The sequence below is a fragment of the Salvelinus alpinus genome, chromosome 16 (genome assembly GCF_045679555.1).
Source record: "Salvelinus alpinus chromosome 16, SLU_Salpinus.1, whole genome shotgun sequence".
In the NCBI taxonomy this organism is placed as follows: Eukaryota; Metazoa; Chordata; class Actinopteri; order Salmoniformes; family Salmonidae; genus Salvelinus; species Salvelinus alpinus.
In genome coordinates this window covers 12,390,151-12,415,098 of record NC_092101.1, presented here as the reverse complement: position 1 = coordinate 12,415,098, position 24,948 = coordinate 12,390,151, and the positions used below count along the sequence as shown (strand labels likewise).

Below are 24,948 nucleotides of genomic sequence, written 5' to 3'. Positions count from 1 at the left end.
ACATATGGAATCAGGTAGTAACCAAAAAGGTGTTAACTTCTTGCAACTATAGGGGGTGCTGTTCCGCATTAGCATATTTGGGTCTCCAAATTAAACTGCCTCGTGCTAAATTCTTGATCGTACAATATGCATATTATTGTTATTATTGGATAGAAAACACCTTCTAGTTTCTATAGAAGTTGGAATTTTGTCTCTGAGTGGTACAGAACAATATCTACAGCACTTTTCATGACAGGGGTCAGATTTCAGAAATTTTTACCCCTGATCTGGAGTCTGTTTTTAAGGCGACAGTGAATGCTATGAAGAAACCGACACTGCCTACGTCTTCCTCTGGGTGTCTGTACGTCATCACGTTTTGAATGGAGTCTATTGCACAATCCCAGCCATTATAAAACCACAAAATGTATAGGGACCGCCCTTTCTCGTCGCGCGCCTGAAGCGTGAAGGACATCGGACTTGCCTCATTCCAAATCGTTGTCTAACCAGCAATATTTCTCCGGTCATGTTTTCAGTCGTTATAGTTGTTAAAAACATCATAATGTAGTTAATTTGAACCGTTTTATAGCAATTTATATCCGTTTAGTGCGATTTTGAGGAATTTCTTTGTTGTGCACTCTGAAACTTTGGACACGTTTTGGGGTCCCGTTCGATCGTTAGTGGATATTTCGAAGGACAGAGGACATCTATCGACCAAAAGACGTTTATAACATAGAAAGGATACATTGCCCAAGAATCTGATGGAAGAACAGCTCAAAGTAAGCAATATTTAATATGATAAATCGTTGTTCTGTCGAAATATTTTAAACGCATATTTCGCCATTTTGTTTGGTATAGCTTCACTTGGCGAACCCTGTATTGAAAAGTAAGGATAATTTTAAAAATGTAAATCAGCGGTTGCATTAAGAACTAATTTGTCTTTCGATTCCTGTCAACCCTGTATTTTTTAGTCAAGTATATGATTAGCTTTCGATTAAACTAGATCACTCTGAAAGCTGACGTTCCTCATTTTGAGGCTTGAGTTGTGACTATTTCCATTGTATAACCACGGTTTTGTATGGCTAAATATGCACCTTTTCGAACAAACTGTATATGTATGTTGTAAAATGATGTTACAGGAGTGTCATCGGAAGAATTCTGAGAAGGTTAGTGAAAAAATTAATATATTTTGGCGGTGATTACGTTATAGCGCTCTTTGGCTGGAATCGATGCTCTGGTAACGTTTGCACATGTGGTATGCTAACTTATCGATTTATTGTGTTTTCGCTGAAAAACGCTTAGAAAATCTGAAATATGGTCTGAAATCACAAGAACTGGGTCTTTCCATTGCTATGCTTTGTCTATTTTTATGAAATGTTTTATGATGAGTAAATTGGTCATACACGTTGCTCTATCTAGTAATTCTAGTCGATTTGTGATGGTCGGTGCAATTGTAAACTGTGATTTCTACCTGAAATATGCACTTTTTTCTAACAAAAACTATCCTATACCATGAATATGTTATCAGACTGTCATCTGATGGTTTTTTTTATAGGTTATTGGCTATCAATATCTTAGTTGAGCCGAATTGGTGATAGCACCTGAAGGAGTAAGAAACTGATGGAGTTAGAATAGTGGTGTATTTTGCTAACGTGTTTAGCTAATAGATTTACATATTTTGTCTTCCCTGTAAAACATTTTAAAAATCTGAAATGGTGGCTTTATTCACAAGATCTGTATCTTTCATCTGGTGTCTTGGACTTGTGATTTAATGATATTTAGATGCTACTATCTACTTGTGAAGCTATGCTAGCTATGCTAATCAGTGTGTGGGGGGGTGGGGGGTGCTCCCGGACCCGGGGTAGAGGCTCGTTAGAGGTTAACTTCTCTAGGATAGGGGGCAGCAAATTCACTATTGGATAAATAGTGTGCCCAATTTCAACTTCCTTCTACTCATCCCCAGAATATAAGATATGCATATTATTAGTAGATTTGGATAGAAAACACTCTGAAGTTTCTAAAACTGTTTGAATTTTATTTTCCACCATAATTTGCAAATAAATTCATAAAAAATCCTACAATGTGATTTTCTGGATTTTTTTCTTTCTCATTTTGTCTGTCATAGTTGAAGTGTACCTATGATGAAAATTACAGGCCTCTCATCTTTTTAAGTGGGAGAACTTGCACAATTGGTGGCTGACTAAATACTTTTTTGCCCCACTGTATATGGACGGAATTAATCGAACAAAATGACCATTTGTGATGTTTATGGGACATATTGGAGTGCCAACAAAAGAATCTCGTCAAAGGTAAGGCATGATTTATATTTTATTTCGGCGTTTTGTGTCGTGCCTGCAGTGTTGAAATATGCTACTCTCTCTTTGTTTACTTTTGTGCTATCATCAGATAATAGCATCTTATGCTTTCGCCGAAAAGCCTTTTTGAAATCTGACATGGTGGCTGGATTCACAACGAGTGTAGCTTTAATTTGGTATCTTACATGTGTGATTTAAGGAAAGTTTGATTTTATATCATTTTTATTTATTTTTTTGGCGCTCTACATTTTCCCTGGCTATTGGCCAAGTGGGACGGTAGCGTCCATATCCTAGAGAAGTGAAACAAATCAAAATATATTGAGATTCTTGAAAGTAGCCACCCTTTATGACAGCTTTGCACACTCTTGGCATTCTCTCAGCCAGCCACCTGGAATGCATTTCAATTAACAGGTTTGCCTTGTTAAAAGTGAATTTGTGGAATTTCTTTCCTTAATGCGTTTGTGCCAATCAGTTGTGTTGTGACAAGGTAGGTGTGGTATACAGAAGATAGCCCTATTTGATAAAAGACCAAGTCCATATTATGTCAACAGCTGAAATAAGCAAAGAATCAGTCCATTACTTTAAGACATGAAGGTCAGTCAATCCGGAAAATGTCAAGAACTTTGAAAGTTTCATCAAGTGCAGTCGCAAAAAGCGCTATGATGAAACTGGCTCTTATGAGGACCGCCACAGGAAAGGAATACCCAAAGTTACCTCTGCTGCAGAGGATAAGTTAATTACAATTAACTGCACCTCGGATTGAAGGCCAAATAAATGCTTCACAGAGTTCAAGTAACAGACACATCTCAACATCAACTGTTCAGAGGATACTGCGTGAATCAGGTCTTCATGGTCAAATTGCTGCAAAGAAACCACTACTAACGGACACCAATAAGAAGAAGAGACTTACTTGGGCCAAGAAACACGAGCAATGGACATTAAACCAGTGGAAATCTGTCCTTTGGTCTGATGAGTCCAAATTTGAGATTTTTGGTTCCAACCGCCGTGTCTTTGTAAGACGCAGAGTAGTTGAATGGATGATCTCTTCATGTGTGGTTCCCACTGTGAAGCATGGAGGAGGTGGTGTGGGGGTGCTTTGCTGGTGACACTGTCTGTGATTTATTTAGAATTCAAGGCACACTTAACCAGCATGGCTACCACAGCATTCTGCAGCGATACGCCATCCCATCTGGTTTGCGCTTAGTGGGACTATAATTTGTTTTTTAACTGGACAATTACCGAAAGGGATTTTTTACCAAGAAGGAGAGTGATGGCGTACTGCATCAGATGACCTGGCCTCCACAATCACCTGACCTCAACCCAATTGAGATGGTTTGGGATGAGTTGGACCGCAGACTGAAGGAAAAGCAACCAACAACTTCTCAGCATATGTGGGAACTCCTTCAAGACTTTTGGAAAATCATTCCAGGTGAAGCTGGTCGAGAGAATGCCAAGAGTTTGCAAAGCTGTCATCAAGGCAAAGGGTGGCTACTTTGAAGAATCTAAAACAAATTTTGGTTTGTTTAACACTTTTTTTGGTTACTACATGGTTCCATATGTGTTATTTCATAGTGTTGATGTCTTCGCTATTATTCTACAATGTAGAAAATTGTACAAATAGGATTATTAGGCCTTATCGCCCAGCCCTATTTAGGCCTATTGGAACATGACAGCCAGCCAAAGGTAGCTTTTCCCTTTAACTTCTTTATTGATTCATTGAAATTATTGTAGCATTTCTGTTGTCAATACTGTGACCACAGTACAATAATTAGCCTAGTCTACAGTAACCCTAGTTACTGGAAGTTTGCTGTGGCATTGAAATGTAGAGACGAGGGCACTCACATCTTATACGTGGTGCCCGGTCCATCAGTCAGGAGAATGGCGCATTTTATTTCCATGTCCCCCAGCTTTGCACATTTTTTTGTTATTGACATATCAGCATCTGGCTATTCATTACCCTAGCTAGCTAGCTGGACTGGCGAGAGCTTTGTTAACTTTATTAGAAGTAGCCTACGTTTTGAGAGGTGGAAAATGTGCGCAGCTATAGCCCCGGTGCACAGTGATCCCGTGGGCTGCTAACCCCTCTCTCTCTCTCTGCCTTGTTTGTGTGCTGTGCTGTCCCTCCAATAATAGCTCAAATAATAGGCTAACTGGTCCGAGTAGTTTTCTAGGCAGAGACCATGTTGTTTTTTAAGATGAGGCCAGTCAGTAATCTCCCAGTCAGTAATCTTTTGGACGTATGAGAAGGCTTAGGGCTGTTACGATGACCATATTACCATCACGTCAATGCAAATGCAATCAAATCAAACAATTCATGAGAGCCCTGGCATTGAGTTTGAGCGGGATAGGGATCACCTGTTGTAAAACGAGAGCCAACTCCTCATAGCTGGTTGATGCATGGAATGAAATGTGTTCCTATAAGCCCATGCTGCACAACATTTCTATAGGCTATGTAATTTCGTGAGAAAATAGTTTTGATGGCCTTTATTAAAAAGAGGAGGATCCCATCAGCTTTCTATAGGCTTACTATATTTATTTCTCAACTTTCCTAATATTAAGCACATTGCAATTCAAGTGCATACGGATGAGGCATTCTTTTTTTTACATGATAATGGACCATTCTAAATCACATTATTTAGTATATGTAAAAACAAGATTCAATTCAGAATAGTCTGATGGGTGAAAATATTATCACTTGTGAATGTTGCCCAGAGTGTGTAGACCAAGGCATGAAACAGCGCATGCAGTCTTTTATCGTATTCGCATGCATCATGTCGCCTAGCCCATATATGGTTTGATAAGTGGCCAAATAACTCGTAACGTAGCCTATAAGCCCAAGACCCCTGGAACACGGTTGGAGAGCCCATAGTCTACAGAGAGCCTAGTGAAATGTGTTCTTAGAAGCCCAGTCATTGCGCAATCACATGTAAAAAATAATATATATATAAATAGAGTTTTGAATATTATTAACACAGAATACCCGCATGTGCGCATTCCCTCTGAAATCGTTTGATAAAAATATCCTTTCTATTTTATTCAGCTATGTTCAATTGTCTTACTATAAAATAATACCACAGGAATTATAAGCAAATCTTGCCTGCTAAATGAACTAGTGTAGCCCACAGCCATATGGCATAGCCAGATCAGGGTATAACATAAGGACTCAGAATATGCTATTCTGTTCTTCTCAAATAGGCTACATATTCTTCACCTCATGTTTCTTTAGACCTGCCTAAAATAAATTATTGATTTTTTTTTGTGATGGCATAGGCTATATTAAATGGATTTATTCTACTTTTCAAAATGTATATGTTCCAAATGTCCACATCAGTGGCTTGTAGGCAATGCGTGGATGCCGGAGATGCTGAACATATTTATTTAAAATAATGGTCAATCACCATTTAGACTGGCAGTTATTTGCATGACTGCCACAGCCCTAGGTAGGCTACTCCCCTGGATAGGCATTGAGTTTGACAGCTAACGGGTGGTATGTTGAATGAACAAGCACTGATCAATCCATCCCTGCCTCATGTTTTACGTTACAAACTGCTGGTTATTATTATGATATTACAGCTGTGATGAATAGGCCAATACCTTGCAAATCACCTTGTCTATTTATCACGCTATCGAAAATGTTGTGACGTGTAATTTGTTTGTCAGAACATTTTGTTGCAAAATAATGTCATAGGATAGCTACACTGTCTAAAATGCTGAACATGTGTGCAATTTTTGCAGTGCCAGTGCCATAGAGATGACACCGATATGTTCTATGGCAAGTGCACTTAGTGGTTCTCCGAGAGTTATGTCACAGAGAAATTGTTTCAGAATGTCTCTAAAAATGCACATAAGGTGTTTTTAAAATGAGGTGAAATGAGATTGCTATTGGTTGTGTAATAGGTTACTGGGTGGTTGAGTTTTGTAACAGTTTGCCCTGTTAAAATGTGTCATACACCCTTTAAGGAGTAGCATTAATCCTGGAGCGCTTTCCATTGGGTGTGTTATCTGCCCTCGATAGATTAGAATTACAGTGTCAGCGTGTGTACAGTACACGCTCCCTCAAGATGTCCATATTCTACTCATGAATACTTTCTCTTTTCCACTGGTGTTTATTTTTCAGTCTATGATGCTAACTAAGCGGGGCCAGTTAATTAGATTGCATGGGCGCACTGAGGGAACCTTTTGTTTTTATTGAGGTATTTGTCTTCTTGACTGCAACCATTTTACAGTGAAGCTCAGCCAACTACGCCAACGCACAACTGGCAATTTGTTCCAGTCGGCACTTTTTGGGTCTGTGTTTAGCGTCTCAAGAGACAGGAAGTTAATTCGCGTTTGCATATGCAATGACGTTTGATGCTATATCCTACGTTCATTTGAATGATTCCATTTTTCTTTTCGATCTCTGACACACTCTTTCTTTCACTGCCCCTCTCTCTAACCTCCGGGAATTACAAGAGAGTGTAATGTAGGATGGATAGCTGCAGACTGATTTAATGCTGCCAAAAAGTCAAGTCTTCTCATAAAGTTAGAATGGCTAACAGTGTTTTGACCATTTTCACTCAAGTCAAGTATGATTACTCCTGGGCTACAACACCCAAAGACTTATTCGCGTAACTTGACAGATTACCCTGATTACCTTCTCTTACGATGCACCGGAGACAAAATGGATGTGCGTAGAGCGTACTCCACTGTGCGATACAGAGCTGGTTAATGTCAACCTAATAGTGAGATGAGGGATGTTCCAAATGGATGTTGATGACCTAATGAAAAACAAACGTTGTGAAATGACTAATCTCGACTAATGAATGCTGGCCTCCAGCCAGCTAGGACGGACGAGATATAAGAAAGATATCTATGCCTTCAAGGACCAGTCAAGTAGCCTAGTGGTTAGAGCGATGGGCCAGTAGCCAAAAGCTCGCTGGTTCGAATCCCCGACCCTACAGGGTGAAACATTTGCTGTAAGTCGCTCTGAATATTATAGTGTTATTGAGTAACATGGACTACTACTGTATATACGAAACTCAGATCTATTGATTTATCAGTTTGGTCTGAGTTGTGTTTTCCTTTTAAACTGGGATTTTAAAGTTCGGCTTAATATCAAATTCACATGTTCTTTACGCTATTATAAAAATGTATTAAGGTTACAAGACAGCAAGTATGTCTGCCATATCATACCTGATGTATCATACCGTTGTAGTGGGCATGGCCAATGGTGCGGTCTCCGATCTAAAATATGAAATGCCCTCCTCTGAGATAAAATGTTGCTGTTTTAAAGCAAATTTCCTGCAATTCTTCACATTTTGACATGACTTATGCTGTGTTCTTATGCCATCTGAGTGACTCAAGCAACAAAAGTGTTTTATTTTGGTGCTTGTTAGTTCTCAAAGATGATCTTATTTAGAGAAGATATAGCTCCATTATCTTTTCTACGTACTTTATATCTGGCTTTAGTCGTTTAAGTTTACCATCCCAATTTTTTTTAATTTCAAAAAAAATCTGCGCCGGCCCACCGCTACTAAATAAATATAGGGGAAACACTGATGATAAACCAAAAATTATAGACACCGACCTCACTTATCGCAAGCATTTTGCTGAAGTTGTTCATTACGATAAGTAGCCTATACTAAAGCAATGTGAAATTTCTAATTAAATAAGTTTGCTAATATGGGTGATTGTTAATGGGACCATTGATGGCTGCAACCATCAAACTAGTAGGACTAGTTAAAAGGATAATAAATAAATAAAAACTTGTGCACAATGTTATAAACGTATCGTTCTATTTATCGTTATCGCATCAATTCAGGCAATTTATCAAGATTTTGATTTTTATCCATATGGCCCAGCTCTATATTGTATGTGGTATAAATCACATTATTGTGGGATCACCTCCTCTAAGAGTATGAATTAGGATGTTTGAAAAGGTTTGAATCCTAAGCAACCTGCCTACACAAGTTTGAAGTACAGTACACCAACATAACTACTGTAGTAGGTCAAAGTTGTGTGCTGGAAAACCTTGGTAGAGCATGGGTGAAGTAGGCCTTGTGGGGCTCATGTTAATGTCCTTTTTCTGCTTCAGGCCTGCCTATTTCTAGGTTAAAACGTAGCTGTTGTGTTTGATAATAGATAAACCCAGCCTAGGTTTATCATACATTTAGATCCATTCTGACATAGTGTATTGCAACTCTATTTTAGCCTGGGCCTTTTTTTCTCTTTTGGTAATGTGAAAAAGGAGTCACCATATGAGCTCAGTGGCGCAATGATTTGTGATTATGGTCCTCTGCGCTGAGATGGCTCTCACCTAAGGCCATCAGTTGGAATTAGTCTGTGTCAGAGCCCCCATCGAATTTATATTCTCTCCATTCGTTTCTTGTGAACTAGCGCTCGATTCGGGGCATGCAGAAGATACCTGGATGCCCCTGCTGAAATCCCCCCTCCCCGTCTAGCCGCCAATACCCTGGGGAAGATGTTTCTATCCTGGCGGACAGATGGGCAATTCGGATGATTTGATGGCCGCTTGTGGAAGACTGACAGTAATAGGCATATAAAAGATTGTCTGTTTGAGTTTAAGAGCACTAAAGCTCATGTAAGTGTTGGCATCGTAAAAAAAAATATTGACAGGAAGTGGGCTTTGTCAGAAAGTTATTCTTTCCGTTTTAGAAAGCAAAGCTCTGCCGTAAGTAAGGAAGGCTAGTCGAAGGGTTGTGGGGCGCCGAGTAGAGATTTGTAGTTCAAGTCCTCGATTCCCCCCTCTCCACTTTCATCTTTCCTCATTCCTTTCAGGCAGGTGAGGTTTGCAGGTTGGCGGCGTGCCGCTTCGATTCCTTAGAAGCACTTCAACTTTCATGTAAAGGTTCACGATGTAGATGGCTTGCTGTTTGTATGGACGTAGTAGAAAACGACAGCTCATGCTTGCTTTCCAAAGCGCTTGACAGCACAAACTCATCAAAAGGACGTACAGAAGCTTGGATCTATTTCGCCCCATCACTGTAAGAAGCCTGGGTGCTCCTCGACCTTGGTGCGTTTCAAAAAAATACAAAATAATCAACTCCTCAAAGCGGAGAGTGGGAGAGTGTTCTCTTAAGCTTTTTAATGGGAAACGAGAGCCGTGTTTTCCGGGTATCTCGTTACGCTCAGCATCAATGACACTGTTCAAAGTCTCTTGTAAAACTCTGACCATGCCCCAGTTATGGCGGATGTGAACACGGTGGGGGGAGGGAGGGAGGGAATGATGGAGCACATAAAGAAAACGTCTCCCCCACTTAGATAATTACAAGGGGGGGGCTGAGGGTGTTCATGTTCATCTCTCTTTCTTTCCTGCTCTCCCTCCTTTCGCCAGTTCTGCCTGTGCCCTTCTCTCTCCTTACTCTTACTCCTCTCTCCCTCACAGGTCCAGTCACAAATGCCCTCATCATCCCTGCCCCTGCCAACATGTTCCTGCCTGACAGCCGCCCGGGCATCCCCCTGCCCCGCTTCAGCCGCCACCTCAACCCCTCAGAACAGGGCGAGGGCGTGGAGACCGGAGGAGTGTGCCTGCGCCTGGCCCCCCACACCCAGGTCATCAATTTTGGTTTATCATCAGTGTTTCCCCTATATTTATTTAGTAGCGGTGGGCCGCCGTGGCTAAATCGTTGGTGCTATGATTTTAAAAGGGGATGAGAAGGTAAGGTATTTAATCTGAATTTGTTCGATGTTTGTCAGTTATAAGCAGCTGTCCCATCACTGATATCACAGGACAATCTTGAGCACGACCTGGCAGTTTATTTACATACCTGGTGTCAATAACTCTTGCAATGAATCCATGCCTTGAGGGGATTAGAATTTAAGCATATGTATAGTAAGCATCTGTTTTTGCTTACTGTAGGTAACTTTACTTCTCCCCGTAACCACCCACTCTAAATGAATTGCTGCAATGTGGTGACGAGACAGCTGTTAGTGGCACACGTAATCCTGGCAGTGTCAAAATCCATTACACAAGGCTATATGAAATGGTAATGGAGGGGTCTTTGAATTACCTACCACCTGCCCACTCAGGGTTTCTACCCTTCGCTTAGCACTGTGCTGGCCCAGTTTTTTCCCTCCTATCGCACTCTCTCTCTCTCTCTCTCTCTCTCTCTCTCTCTCTCTCTCTCTCTCTCTCTCTCTCTCTCTCTCTCTCTCTCTCACTCTCACTCTCACACTCACTCACTCACTCACTCACTCACTCACTCACTCACTCACTCACTCACACACACATAGGGCGCTTATTTCCATAATGGCTAATCTCGGAGCTGCTGGGTTTATAACTGTCGCTGTCGAGAAATGAGCTTTTCACCCGTGCTCCGAAAGCCAAAGAAACACAGAGAATTATTAGAAAAAATATATTAATACTAATAGGATTTCCAAAAAACTATATTGCCGTCGTGCCCCCTGGGCATGCCCGTCATCACAACACACTCTTTCTGATCGTGCGCCGTGCTGCGTGCAAATTACACCGCAAACAATTCCAAATTATTACTTTTTAGTTTTCCTTATTTGCTTTCTTCTGGCGTGTGTACATGGGTCTGTGGGTGTGTTTGTATGTGTGCATGCGAGTGCCTACACATGAATTTGTGTGCAAATGTGCTGCTACACTGCAGTAAGTGGAGAAGTCATTCTACTGTCACAAGTGCTGAGTGATTAACTGAAATTTCTGTTATTTTTCTGTTGTTAAACAACTAATTGACCAACATAGGTTCAATTATTTAAATTCCATTTAGTTTTTTTTACTGTGCGCACATTGCGCAGTTTCTATAGAGATAGATCAGATCAAGCCTGAACTGTGCGATGTAAAAGGGAGTTGTAGTTTCCAACCGGCCAATATTCTACATAATGACCACGTTTTCTGCGTTGAACTAACTACAATGATCATAATCCATTGCGTGCCTACTTGTCCCGTCTGTGTGTTTCTTCTACGTTAGGTTAGTGTGGGGCAAACTAACCTCCCGAGTGGCGCAGTGGTCTAAGACACTGCATCTTAGTGCAAGAGGTGTCACTGCAATATCTGGTTCGAATCCAGGCTGCATCACATCCGGCTGTGATTGGGAATCCCATAGAGCGGTGCACAATTTGGCCCAGCATCGTCCGGGTTTGGCTGGGGTAGGCCGTCATTGTAAGTAATAATTTGTTCTGACTGGCCTTGTTAAATAAAGGTTCAATTAAAAGCACAGAGAAGAATGCGGGATAGAGAGCAGTTGCTTCGCGAGGTATCTCTACCTAAAAATACATTATCTAAGTGATTGATAGTTGGTATTCAGCAGTCATAAAAGTATGCCATATTTACTTTGAAGAACTACTACTTGTGATTTTATCAGACAGCATAGCCAGCAGCTCTATAGAGATGAGATGATGACTTGGAATGAAATAATAAAACAAATGTAATATACACAATTGAAAAACTTTATTGAGGGAGAGTAATGTGAAAAAATCATGGTTACCCACATAATGCAGAGTGCATTTATTGTAAAAAATATATAATAACTATTAGACATCAAACCATGATTTTTTTTCATAATCCAACCGAAAGCGAACCGACCTCAAAAAACACTAAATGCTCAGCACCAACCGTCACAAACTGTGTGGGTTTGGCCCGTCTGGCCCGGGTCCAGAGAAGAGAGGGAGCGAGAGAACCCATTAGCGAGCTGGCTGCCTGGGGTGAAGGGTCAGGGAGAGGGAGGGGAGATAAAGCCATGCTGGGGGACAGTCACTCTCCAGGGGGGTTCTCCTGGAACAGAGGCTGGGGTGGTTCCCTGTGGCTGCTCTGGTGGGGGGCAGGGTTGGGGGTATCTCCATGTAAGGCTAATTGGACAGTTCCTCTGGGGTGGGGGCAGAGTACTGCGTTCAAGGGAAGATTAAGGAAACGGGTAGATAACACAAATGGCGATAGGAAGGGTTTTATCTCCTCTCATTGAGGAACAGCTGATGGGTGTGGGAAGGAGCTGAGACTGTGTGTGTGTGTGGGGCGCTGTTGTGTCGGGGAGCATGGTATTGACCTACACTACATGACCAAAAGTATGTGGACACTGCTCTTCGAACATCTCATTCCAAAATCATGGGCATTAATATGGAGTTGGTCCTCCCTTTGCTGCTATAACAGCCTCCACTGTTCTGGGAAGGCTTTCCACTAGATGTTGGAACATTTCTGCAGGGACTTGCTTCCATTCAGCCACGATCATTTGTGAGGACGGGCAGTCAAGTTCTTCTACACCGATCTCAACAAACCATTTCTGTATGGACCTCGCTTTGTGCACAGGGGCGTTGTTATGCTGAAACAGGAAAGGGCCTTCCACAAACTGTTATATTTAAATATTTTGTTTCCCCGGTACACACTTTAATTTCCAGTGCTTTCACAGTTAATTACTCATCTTTGAAATAAACCCTGCTATCTGCATGTTTATGCAGTGACCTAGACAGCTGCTGGTCAGCATAATAAAAATAAACTACCTCTACACTTACCTGTGAACTCCCAGCTGCTCACATGTACAGTCGGGTCTGAATTTATTGACACCTTTTTGATAAAGATGAGCAAAACTGACTGAATAAAATAAATAATAAAAATACTGAGCTATATTGTATGCTCAAAAATATAGGGAACTTATATTAAAAAGTGTGTGTGTGTCCCCTGCTTCACAGTGGGATTCGATAAACTATTAACGTGCATTGCTATATCAACGGTGTGGAGATCATTACAGCCTAAATTACCTTCTTTTCACCTCCGCTATGCAAACGAGGCTGATTTCCGCAGCAATTATGCTGTTTAAACAAGTTTTGTTTAGCTAATAGAATGGAAAACATTACTTCAAACGACTTTTGGGTACCTTGTTAAGATTACAACAGCATGAAATCAATGTCTTAAACGTTGCTACTTTTCTGGGAAATAGCAAAGAAACCGTGTAATCTGCTTGGCACATTGTTTACTTACCTTACAGATCACAAAGTCCGTTAATTTCCACTCCATTCATATGCAAATCATTTAGATTCTTACGCTGGTATGTCTGGCTGGCATGTTTTTATTTTAATCTGCCCTTCCCTACACTGAAATGCTATTATTTCAGTAGTCCTCTATTATGATTCAGTGGACCATTGTGGTTGAATATATATGTATCTGTTGTAGGTCCTAGTAATTTATAAATACCATCAAAGGATAGCTTACAACTTAAAATAATGAACACCTTGTGAAACAGCTGTGAAAACCAACCTGGAAATATTGAAGATTATAATATATAAACTGGTCTTTTTTTTGGAAAGGTTGTCATTCATTTATTTTCACAGATTTTGATTGTATACTCACATTGCAATTATATCCAAAAAGATTGAATTCGTGTGTTTGGAATGTAGAGGGGGTAACCACCTGTGTGGGTGGGATGTTCTGCCTGTCACTTCAGGAAGGGGGACTTGGAAGAGGGAGACTGCAATGTTCAGGCACTGCTGCTCTCTTTGTTCTGAGGGTTTGCAGTGCTAGTGTTTTTAGTTCATCTGTGTATCTCACATATTATGTGCCCAGTATGATGGAGCAAGAAAGGGTTCTCAGCAGATAATGACATGACAACAACAGTAGCCGTAGATGATGTAATGAAAAGTTGGTGGGTGGTTGGTAATGGAGGACATCCGGTGGATCCACGTCTGTGTTAGGCAGAACCCCTAGGTCCTGGAGAACAGGAGCAGAGTTAAAGGGAACAGGGTAGGAAACAGTGTTGTAAACACACAGGTTAAACTTTACTGTGAGACAATTTGATGTAGAGATATGTACTTTTCAACAGTTTTGTAAGGTATAGCCTATAAGCTGGTCCCCCTCTGACTCAGAGCAAATCAGATTGATCCGAGCTTTCTCGCTATGGTGGATGGGATACCGCTTGGGGGGGGGGGGGTTGTTAAGTGATACAAAAATAGCAATAGGCAAACAATAACACTAAGTCAATCACATTTGAAAGACTACAGTATATGCAATAATTGAATATATAATTGCATTGTTTACCTAGTCAACAGCTGCGGCTCCCGTCCAATCTTGGAGGCCTGGACGCTGCTGTTGTGTGCAAAGACAATTTCCTTCAGGTTGTTCTCCTACTGTTCCTGGTACCCGTCAAGGGACTTGCCCATGGCAGTCTTGAGTGTCTGGTTGGTCCATTTATCCAAACCTGGAGGAAGGGGTAGGAAAGGGATATCTATTGACAATGTAAGATATTGAAATATATCTGATTTATGTAACATGAAAAAGCAAAAAATAAACAAAACAAACCATTGGTGACAGAATATAACCTATAACACCCGTACCTTGTTCCAGCGTTCATGACCTCGGTCACTCAAGATGGACCTCAGGAGAACCGTTGGTGTTGAAGATGTCCATCGCCAGTGTCGTCTTTTTTTTTTTTTTCTTTTTTTTTACGTCCATTGCGCTGGAGGAGATGGCTGCCATTTTATAGGCTCCTAACCAATTGTGTATTTTTTTGCCTTATTTATAACTAATTTTGTTCATAATCTTTCTGCCACCGTCCCCTATGACCGAAAATAGGTTCTTGATATTAGGACAGAGATTACTCACCTCGTACTGGACAAAGATTTTTTCTTTAATGAGTCGGACGCGAAGGATTTACTTCAGACACCCGGCAAGGCCCGGGGTGCTTTGTACGGATCTGACGGCAAGTCAGTAATCCCCCTCTACCATCAGTCCTATTAGCCAACATGCAAACATTGGATAACAAAATGGATGAGCTCCGATCAAGACTATCCTACCAACGGAACATAAAAACTGCAATATCTTGTGTTTCACCGAGTCGTGGCTGAGCGACGACATGGATAACATACAGCTGGCTGGGTTTTCGGTTCATCGGCAAGATCGAACAGCTGCCTCCGGTAAGACGAGGGGTGGCGGTCTGTGTTTTTGTAAACAGCTGGTGCACAAAATCTAATGTTAAGGAAGTCTCAAGGTTTTGCTCGCCTGAGGTAGAGAATCTCATGATAAGCTGTAGACCACAGTATCAAGAGTTTATCTATATTACTCGTAGCTGTCTTTTGACAACCACAAATTGATGCTGGCACTAAGACGGCACTCAATGAGATGTATAAGGCCATAAGCAAACAAGAAAATGCTCATCTAGAGGCACCCCTAGTGGTCATGGACTTTAATGCAGGGAAACTTAAATCCGTTTTGCCTCATTTCTACCAGCATGTTGCAACCAGAGAGAGAAAAAACTCTGATCAATTTGCCCCAGTCAAATTAGGTGCAATTAAATTACTCTAAATGGTTATTTTATTCCTTCCATAATTAGAACTCTGGTCAAAGTCTGTCCTTGAAATAAACAATTTATTGCGCTCAACTTTCTGTACCCAGCAGCAGAATGGAAAATAAAAGTGGTGAATCAAGGATAGAACGAATCTTAATTTGAGAGGCGGGGCACTCAGCTGTTATAATACCTGCTCCGCTCTAAACGAGGACAGAGCTGTCATCGTTAACTGGTTGAAATACTTGTGGATTAACGGATTTATCAAAACTATTCAGGCAAAATAACAACAAAGGCTTTCTTTTAGGACAATATTAAATGAAAAGCAAAATATTTTTGCTATTCCCTATTGAATGATTTTGCGCTAGAAATCATGCCTATCAGGTAGGCCTAAATAATATAAAATGCCATGTTAATTCATAGTTATTACAATTACGTTATTGTTGGGCACCGATTTACTTGTGATATTATAAGGGCCATCAAATAAATGTTCCGTTTAATTCATTTTCAGGTAATACAATCTCTATCATGGACCTCACCATCACATTGTTAAATGGGGAAAACCACTCCCTGAGTGTGCATACAGGAACCACAGTGGCGGATCTCAGAAGTCTCATCAACCAACATTTTGAAGTGCCAATTGCCACACAGAAGCTAAAAAGTAATGGGCAGGATATCAGTGACGATTCCAAAACTTTGCGCTACTATGGTCTGCAGTACAGGATCCAATGTGTCTGTGCTGATTACAAAGCCTGCTACGATTCAGATTACCCTGAATAATGTGAAACCCTACGATGTGATGCCGGCTGAGACCGTGTCCCAGTTCAAGATCAAGGTCTAGCATGTGGAGCAGGTCCCTGTGGACCAACAGATATTGCTCTTTGGGGGAAGGCAGCTTGAAGATGACAAGACACTGAAAACACTATGACATCAAAAAGGACAGCAACATTTTCCTAACTCTCCGTCTTAGGGGAGGCTGAAGACGACTGAGTATCATTGACCTGAGATACAGTATAAAGCCCTTAATTTATAATGGATGAAACACAATCTATACAGGGATAACTTTATCACAGTATCACAACATTTATGAAATGTTAAAGCTTTAAAAATGCATGACCTATTTGACAATTCCAATTAGAATTTAATCAATGAAATAAAAATGTATTGAACACCTATAATTTACTATTTCTTTTTTCATGGCCCCAATTTAAAAGGCACGAAAATTAAACAAAGTTGTGATTTTCATTTATAAAATGGTTAAATCTAGAACAGCCTGGAATTATGAATGTCAAATAATTTGGTAAGTAAGATACAGAGCTGCTTCTTTGACCTTATATAGATCATTTTTATTCAGTTGAGACTAACTAAAACAGAGCAGTGCACATGAAGAAACTAAAGGCACTGTAGTTTGATGACAATCTTGCCTTGTTCATCCCGATTCTGTATAAATGAGTTCCATTCAAGGTTGAGACAGTTAATGTTATTCATGTGCTATGGCTCATCTGCTTTGCTTCACTTAAATTATACAAATATACATTTTATCGATCGAGAATGTATAGCGTTCCATGCATTTTCTGTTGTTCAAATGAAGTTGATCCTGTTGCAAGGGAGTGATACGTATGTGGACTCAGTTGATGTTTTAGGATTTCATCAGTGTGGTGTATGTCAACTGCAGTCCTTCACCACAGCTCGAATTTGTCTGATTTGCTGCAGTGGCATTCAAAGTCCTACCCTTGTAACATGCTCCAGCTGCTACAGGACAGGTTACTCAGCATTTAATAAAGGACTGATGAAGAACTGGGTATGTCTGGTCTAAATTCATGTCACAATTTGTGTTATTTGAGTTCAATAGGATGCCGCTTTTTAATTGTAAAACATTTAATGATTATTTGACCAGGTAAGTTAACTCAGAACACATTTTACAGCATTTACCTGGGGAATAGTTAGAGGGGGAATGAATGAGCCAAATGTATGCTGGGGATAATTAAGTGGGCATGATGGTTTGAGGGCCAGATTGAGAATTTAGCCAGGACACCTGGGTCAACACCCCTACTCTTACGATTAGTGCCATGGGATCTTTAGTGACCATAGAGCGTCAGGACACACGTTTAACGGCCCAATCACTGCCCAGGGGCATTGGATTGTTTGTTCTTTAGACCAGAGGAAAGATGACCTCCTACTGGCCCTCCAACACCACTTTCAGCAGCATCTGTTCTCCCATCCAGGGACAGACCAGGACCAACCCTGCTTAGTTTCAGAAGCAAGCCAGCAGTGGGATGCGAGGTGGTATGCCGCTTGACCTGTGTAACGCCCCCCCAGCACTTTTCAAAGACTGATGCAGTAGATATTTGGTCACTATAGCTTTCAGTAGGTGTTACTCTTTTTAGATGAGGTGATTATTTCCTTTGAGACTTAATGATTGTTGTATTCTGGCCTGTTTATTCCCATGCTCCCTCAATTCTACGAACCTGTGTTTTTTTTAATGGTAGTTAGCTACCTCTGAAGACCTCCCCACAAGATAGCTCTCCCGAGACCAGAGTCGGGAACCACTTCTCTACACCGCCATGCATAACTCCTACTCGTGGGCGTGTAGTCTTCGCACCTGAACCATTCCCACCTCCATTTCAACATATTGTCCATCCGCATTTATTGACTCGCGCCGTAAAATAAAGTCAGCACTCCCACACAGTTGGGTGTCAGGGGACGGGGCGGTACATTGCAATTGTGATCCGCTCTGTAAATCTGGGGAGTGGGATCACGCCCCTTGTTGTTATTTTCTGGTATTGTCATTGTCGGCCCTTTGTTGGCATTGTCACACACTCACGCCACTATTGACTTCTGGATTTGACTTTGGACATGGCCTGTGCACCTTGTTTGACTGTATGTTCTCTCTCTTTTAGGCCCAAAAGGAGACCTATTTGGAGAAAGCAGACAAACTCTACTCCGTCATGAGTGCCGTAACAGACAAGGTAAGTGGGCAGGTCAATGCAAAATGCACATCATTACACAATACAATTCCACATAGATGTTATTTCAAATATCTGTGTCTTTGTCGACATAAGGTTAGTGAGCAAGTCAACATCATCTCAGGGGGCCGTGTGACTCAGCATTCTACACCGCATCATGTTCTAAGGGTGTTAGATGTATGTAAATGCTATGTACAGTGCTTTCAGAAAGTGTTCACACCGTTGACTTTTTCCACATTTTGTTGTTAGAGCCTAAATTAAAAATGCATACTATTTAGATTTTTTTTGTCACTGGCCTACACACAATACCCCATATCAAAGTTGAATTATGTTTTTAGAGTATTTTTCCCCCAAAATAAATTACAAAATAAAAGCTGCAATGTCTTTGGTCAATAAGTACTCAACCCCTTTGTTATGGCAAGCCTAAAATTGTTAAGGAGTAAAAAATGTGCTTGAGTCATATAGTACATATAATACGTTGCATGGACTCAGTGTGTGAAATAGTGTTTAATGTGATTTTTGAATGACTACCTCATCTCTGTACACCACGCATACAATTATCTGTAAAGTCCCTCAGTTGAGCAGTGAATTTCAAACACATATTCAACCACAAAGACCAGGGAGGTTTTCCAATGCCTCTCAAAGAAGGGCACTTATTGGTAGATGGGTAAAATAAAAAAAACAGACATTGAATATCTCTTTGTGCACGGTGAAGTTATTAATTACACTTTGGATGGTGTATCAATACACCCAGTCACTACAAAGATACAGGCCTCCTTCCTAACTCAGTTGTTTAAGAGGAAGGAAACCTCTCAGGGATTTCACCATGAGGCCAATGGTGACTTTAACACAGTTAGAGTTTAATGGATGTGATAGGGTAAAACTGATGGATAAACACCATTGTAGTTACCCCACAATATGAACCTAATTGACAGAGTGAAAAGAAGGGATCTTGTACAAAATAGAAATATTCCAAAACATGCGTCCTGTTTGCTACAAGCCCCCTCAGTGAATGTTTCTGAATGGCTGAGTTACAGTTTTTACATAAATCTACTTGGAAATCTATGGCAAGACCTGAAAATGGTTGTCTATCAATGATCAACAATCGATTTGAAAGAGCTTGAAGAATTTTGACTAGAATAATGGGCAAATGTTGCACAATCCAGGTGTGGAAAGCTCTTAGAGACTTACCCAGAAAGACTAACAGCTGTAATCGCTGTCAATGGTGGTGCTACAAAGTACTGACTCGGGTTGGAATACTTATGTAAATGTGATTTCTTTATTTAATTATAAAAACAATTAAAAAACAATTCTAAAGACATATTTTCACTTTGTCATTATGGGGTATTGTGTGTAGATGGGTGAGATGATAAAAAAAAAATGAAATTCATCAATTTTTAATTCAGGCTGTAACACATCAAATGTGGAATAAGTCTAGGGTATATGAATACATTCTAAAGACACTAGTCACTGCAGGTTAACATTTTTACAGGCTCCTTGCCAGAAGGCTCAGCGGAAGACTCTTCATTATGCCCCTTTAACTCCTCACAGCGTTACTTGCACTTTACTCTCAGACATCTACAAAGGCCACGATAAGAAAATACAGCTGTAGCTACTACTTGCCAGCTCATACGTACTTACACCACAGTGCGTCAACGTGCTGACTGTAAGAGACGAGAGACCCTACCGGCTATGGGGTCAGCAAAGGTCAATATTACAATATTGTGTCTTATTTGGAGACTTGGTGTATCCATCCATCTCATATCCTTTCTTAGCTAGGGAGAGTTGATTTCCTATCTGGAGATCATGGCTGAAATGAACAGGCTTGTCAATATGATGCACCTCAAGATATTTGGTTTTCATTATAAAGACCACACAGTCAGTTATAGGAACAATCTGTAACTTTCATTTCCACTGACTCATTTGAAAGATGCGTTAACCTCTCAAACCAAAGACAATGGGGCGGTCAGCGTTTCTCACTGGCCAAAGATTTCCTGGCCCGAGCATAATTTCTACTTGTAGTTTCAAATTTAAAATGCATCGGGGTCATGTGGGACCCATGGATTAGCATGTGGTCTCACTATATTAAACCAGTAATATGCTACATTTGCTTAGTATGGTACACTAAATGACTACATGACCAAAAGTATGTGGACACCTGCTCATCGAACATCTCATTCCAAAATCCCCCCCCCCCCCCACGAAAAAAAAAAATACAAGCGGTGTAGGTAGATCTTACAGTGAAATGCTTACTTACAAGCCCTTAACCAACAATGCAGTTTTAAGAAAATACCTACCAAAAAAGGTAAGAGAAAAGCAAATTAATTAAAGAGCAGCAGTAAATAACAATAGCGGGGCTAAATACAGGGGATACCGGTACAGAGTCAATGTGCGGGGGCACCGGTGTCGAGGTAATTGAGGTAATATGTACATGTAGGTAGAGTTATTAAAGTGACTATGCATAGATAATAACAGAGTAGCAGCGGCGTGGGGGGCAGGCAATGCAAATAGTCTGGGTAGCCATTTGATTAGCTGTTCAGCAGTCTTATGGCTTGGGGGTAGAAGCTGTTTAAAAGCCTTTTGGACATAGACTTGGCGCTCCGGTTCCGCTTGGTGTGCGGTAGCAGAGAGAACAGTCTATGATTTAGGGCCTGTTAGGGCCTGACACCGCCTGTTATAGAGATCCTGGATGGCAGGAAGCTTGGCCCCGGTGATGTACACACTACACTCTGTAGTGCCTTGCAGTCGGAGGCCGAGCAGTTGCCATACCAGGCAGTGATGCAACCCGCCAGGATGCTCTCGATGGTGCAGCTGTAAAATCTTTTGAGGATCTGAGGACCCATGCCAAATCTTCTTTGCTCTCTTCACGACTGTCTTGGTGTGCTTTGGACCATGTTAATTTGTTGGTGATGTGGACGCCAAGGAACTTGAAGCTCTCAACCTGCTCCACTACAGCCCCGTTGATGAGAATGGGGGGGTGCTTGGTCCTCCTTTTCCTGTAGTCCACAATCATCTCCTTTGTCTTGATCACGTTGAGGGAGAGGTTTGTTGTCCTTGCACCACACGGACAGGTCTCTGACCGCCTCCCTATATGCTGTCATCGTTGTCGGTAGTTAGGCCTACCACTGTTGTGTCCGTCAGAAAACTTAATGATGGTGTTGGAGTCGTGCCTGGCTGTGCAGTCATGGGTGAACAGGAGGGTACTGAGCATGCACCCTTGAGAGGCCCCCGTGTTGAGTATCAGCGTGGGCGATGTGTTCTTACCTACCCTTACCAACTGGGGGTGGCCCGTCAGGAAGTCCAGGATCCAGTTGCATGGGAGGTGTTTAGTCCCATGGTCCTTGGGCACTATGGTGTTGAACGCTGAGCTGTAGTCAATGAATAACATTCTCACGTAGGTGTTCCTTTTGTCCAGGTGTGAAAGGGCAGAGTGGAGTGCAATAGAGATTGCATCTCTGTGGATCTGTTGGTGCGGTATGGAAATTGGAGTGGGTCTAGGGTTTCTTGGATAATGGTGTTGATTTTAGCCATGACCAGCCTTTCAAAGCTGGTACAAGTCCTGGTAATTCGTCTGGCCCTGCGGCCTTTTGAATGTTGACCTGTTTAAAGGTCTTACTCACATCGGCTGCGGAGAGCGTGATCACAGTTTTCCGGAACAGCTGATGCTCTCATGCATGTTTGTTACTTTCCTCGAAGCGAGCATAGAAGTTATTTAGCTTGTCTGGTAGGCTTGTCACTGGGCAGTTCTCGGCTGTGCTTCCCTTTCTAGTCTGTAATAGTTTGCAAGCCCTGCCACATCTGACGAGCATCGGAGCCGGTGTAGTACGATTCGAATATTAGTCCTGTATTGGTGCTTTGCCTGTTTGATGGTTCGTCGGAGGGCATAGCGGGATTTCTTAAAAGCTTTTGGAGTCCCGCTCCCTGAAAGTGGCAGCTCTACCCTTTAGCTCAGTGCGAATGTTGCCTGTAATCCATGGCTTCTGGTTGGGGTATGTATGTATGTATGTATGTATGTATGTATGTATGTATGTATGTATGTACACTCACTGTGGGGACAACGTCCTCGATTGACTTATTGATGAAGCCAGTGACTGATGTGGTGTACCCCTCAATGCCATCGAAGAATCCCGGAACATATTCCAGTCTGTGCTAGCAAAACAGTCCTGTAGTTTAGCATCTGCTTCATCTGACCACTTTTTTGTAGACTGAGTCACTGGTGCTTCATGGGCATTAATATGGATTTGGTCCCCCCTTTGCTTTTATAACAGCCTCCACTCTTCTGGGAAGGCTTTCTCTAGATGTTGGAACATTGCTGTGGGGACTTGCTTCCATTCAGCCACAAGAGCATTAGTGACGTTGGGCGATTTGGCCTGGTCCGCGGTTGGTGTTCCAATTCATCCCAAAGGTTGAGGTCATGGCTCTCTGCAGGCCAGTAAAGTTCTTCCACACTGATCTCGAAAAACCATTTCTGTGTGGACCTCACTTTGTTCATGGGGGCATTGTCATCCTGAAACAGGAAAGGGCCTTCGCAAACTGTTGCCACAAAGTTGGAAGCACTGAATCGTCTAGAATGTCATTGTATGCTGTAGTATTAACATTTCCCTTCACTGGAACTAAGGGGCCCTAGCCCAAACTATGAAAAACAGCTCCAGACTATTATTCCTCCTCCACCAAACTTTGCAGTTACCATATGCTTTAGAGCGTTCTCCTGACATCCGCCAAACCCAGATTCATCCGTCGAACTGCCAAATGGTGAAGTGTGATTCATCGCTCCAGAGAACGCATTTCCACTGCTCCAGAGTCCAATGGCGGCGAGCTTTCCACCCCTGCAGCCGACGCCATGCGCAATGCCAAGCGATCTTAGGTTTGTGTGTGGCTGCTCAGCCATGGAAGCTCCCGACGAACAGTTCTTGTGCTGAAGTTGCTTCCAGAGGCAGTTTGGAACTCAGTAGTGAGTGTTGCAACCGAGGACGCCATTGTTCTGTGAGCTTGTGTGGCCTACCACTTTGCGGCTGAGCCATTGTTGCTCCTAGACGTTCCAACTTCACAATAACAGCACTTACAGTTGACCGGGGCAGCTTTAGCAGGGCAGAAATTTGACGAACTGACTTATTGTAAAGGTGGCATCCTATTACGGTGCCACGTTGAAAGTCACTGAGCTCTTCAGTAAGGCCATTTTACTGCTAATGTTTGAATGTGGAGATTGCATGGCTGTGTGCTTGATTTTATACACCTGTCAGCAACGGGTGTGGCTGAAATAGCGGAATCCACTCATTTGAAGGGGTGTCCACATAATGTTGTATATACACTGCCAGTCAAAAGTTTTAGAACACCTACTCATTCAAAGGTTTTTATTTTTTATATTTTCTACATTGTAGAATAATAGTGAAGACATCAAAACTATTAAATGGCACATATGGAATCTTGTATTAACCAAAAAAGTGTTAAACAAATCAAAATATATTTGAGATTCTTCAAATAGACACCCTTTGCTTTGATGACAGCTTTGCACACTCTTGGCATTCTCTCAACCAACTTCATGAGGTAGTCACCTGGAATGCATTTCAATTAACAGGTTTGCCTTGTTAAAAGTTAATTTGTGGAATTTATTTTCTTAATGCGTTTGAGCCAATCCGTTGTGTTGTGACGACTCTCCATCTCCTCTCTCAGTGCTAGAGGCGTCACTACAGACACACTGGTTCGAATCCAGGCTGTATCACAACCGGCCGTGATTGGGAGTCCCATAGGGCGGCGCACAATTGGCCCAGCGTCGTCCGGGTTTTGGCCGGTGTAGGCCGTCAGTGTAAATAAGAAATTGTTCTTACCTGACTTGCCTAGTTAAATAAATAAAATACACAAAATGGCCCTATTTGGTAAAAGACCAAGTCCATATTACGGCAAGAACAGCTCAAATGAGCAAATAGAAACGACAGTCCATCATTACTTTAAGACATGAAGGTCGGTCAATTTGGAAAATCTCCAGGCTGTGTTAGGGCTACTTTACCAAGTAGGAGAGTGATGGAGTGCTGCATCAGATGACCTGGCCTCCACAATCACCTGCCCTCAACCCAATTTAGATGGTTTGGGATAAGTTGGACTGCAGAGTGAAGGAAAAGTAGCCAACAAGTGCTGAGCATATGTGGAAACTCCTTCAAGACTGTTGGAAAAGCATTCCAGGTGAAGCTGGTTGAGAGAATGCCAAGAGTGCAAAGCTGTCAAGGCAAAGGGTGGTCTACTTTGAAGAATCTCAAATGTAAAATATATTTTGACACTTTGTTTGGTTACAACATGATTCCATATGTGTTATTTCATAGTTTTGATGTCTTCACTATTATTCTACAATGTCGAAATAAAAAAATATATATAATAATAAGAAAGTAGGTGTGTGGGTGTGTCCAAACTTTTGACTGGTACTGTATATTATATATCATAATGTATATTTTTTAAAAGAAAGAAAGAAAA

General features: G+C 41.6%; 1 protein-coding gene across 1 annotated transcript in view; it reads left to right on the top strand.

The window, feature by feature from the left end:
- Positions 1-24,948, top strand: part of LOC139540819 (WD repeat-containing protein 18) — a 98,122-nt gene that overhangs the window by 68,702 nt on the left and 4,472 nt on the right. Inside the window, exons 8-9 of the mRNA XM_071344801.1 lie at positions 9,676-9,842; positions 18,421-18,489. Of these exons, the coding sequence (XP_071200902.1) occupies positions 9,676-9,842; positions 18,421-18,489 (236 nt within the window). The remainder of the gene's footprint in view (positions 1-9,675; positions 9,843-18,420; positions 18,490-24,948) is intronic.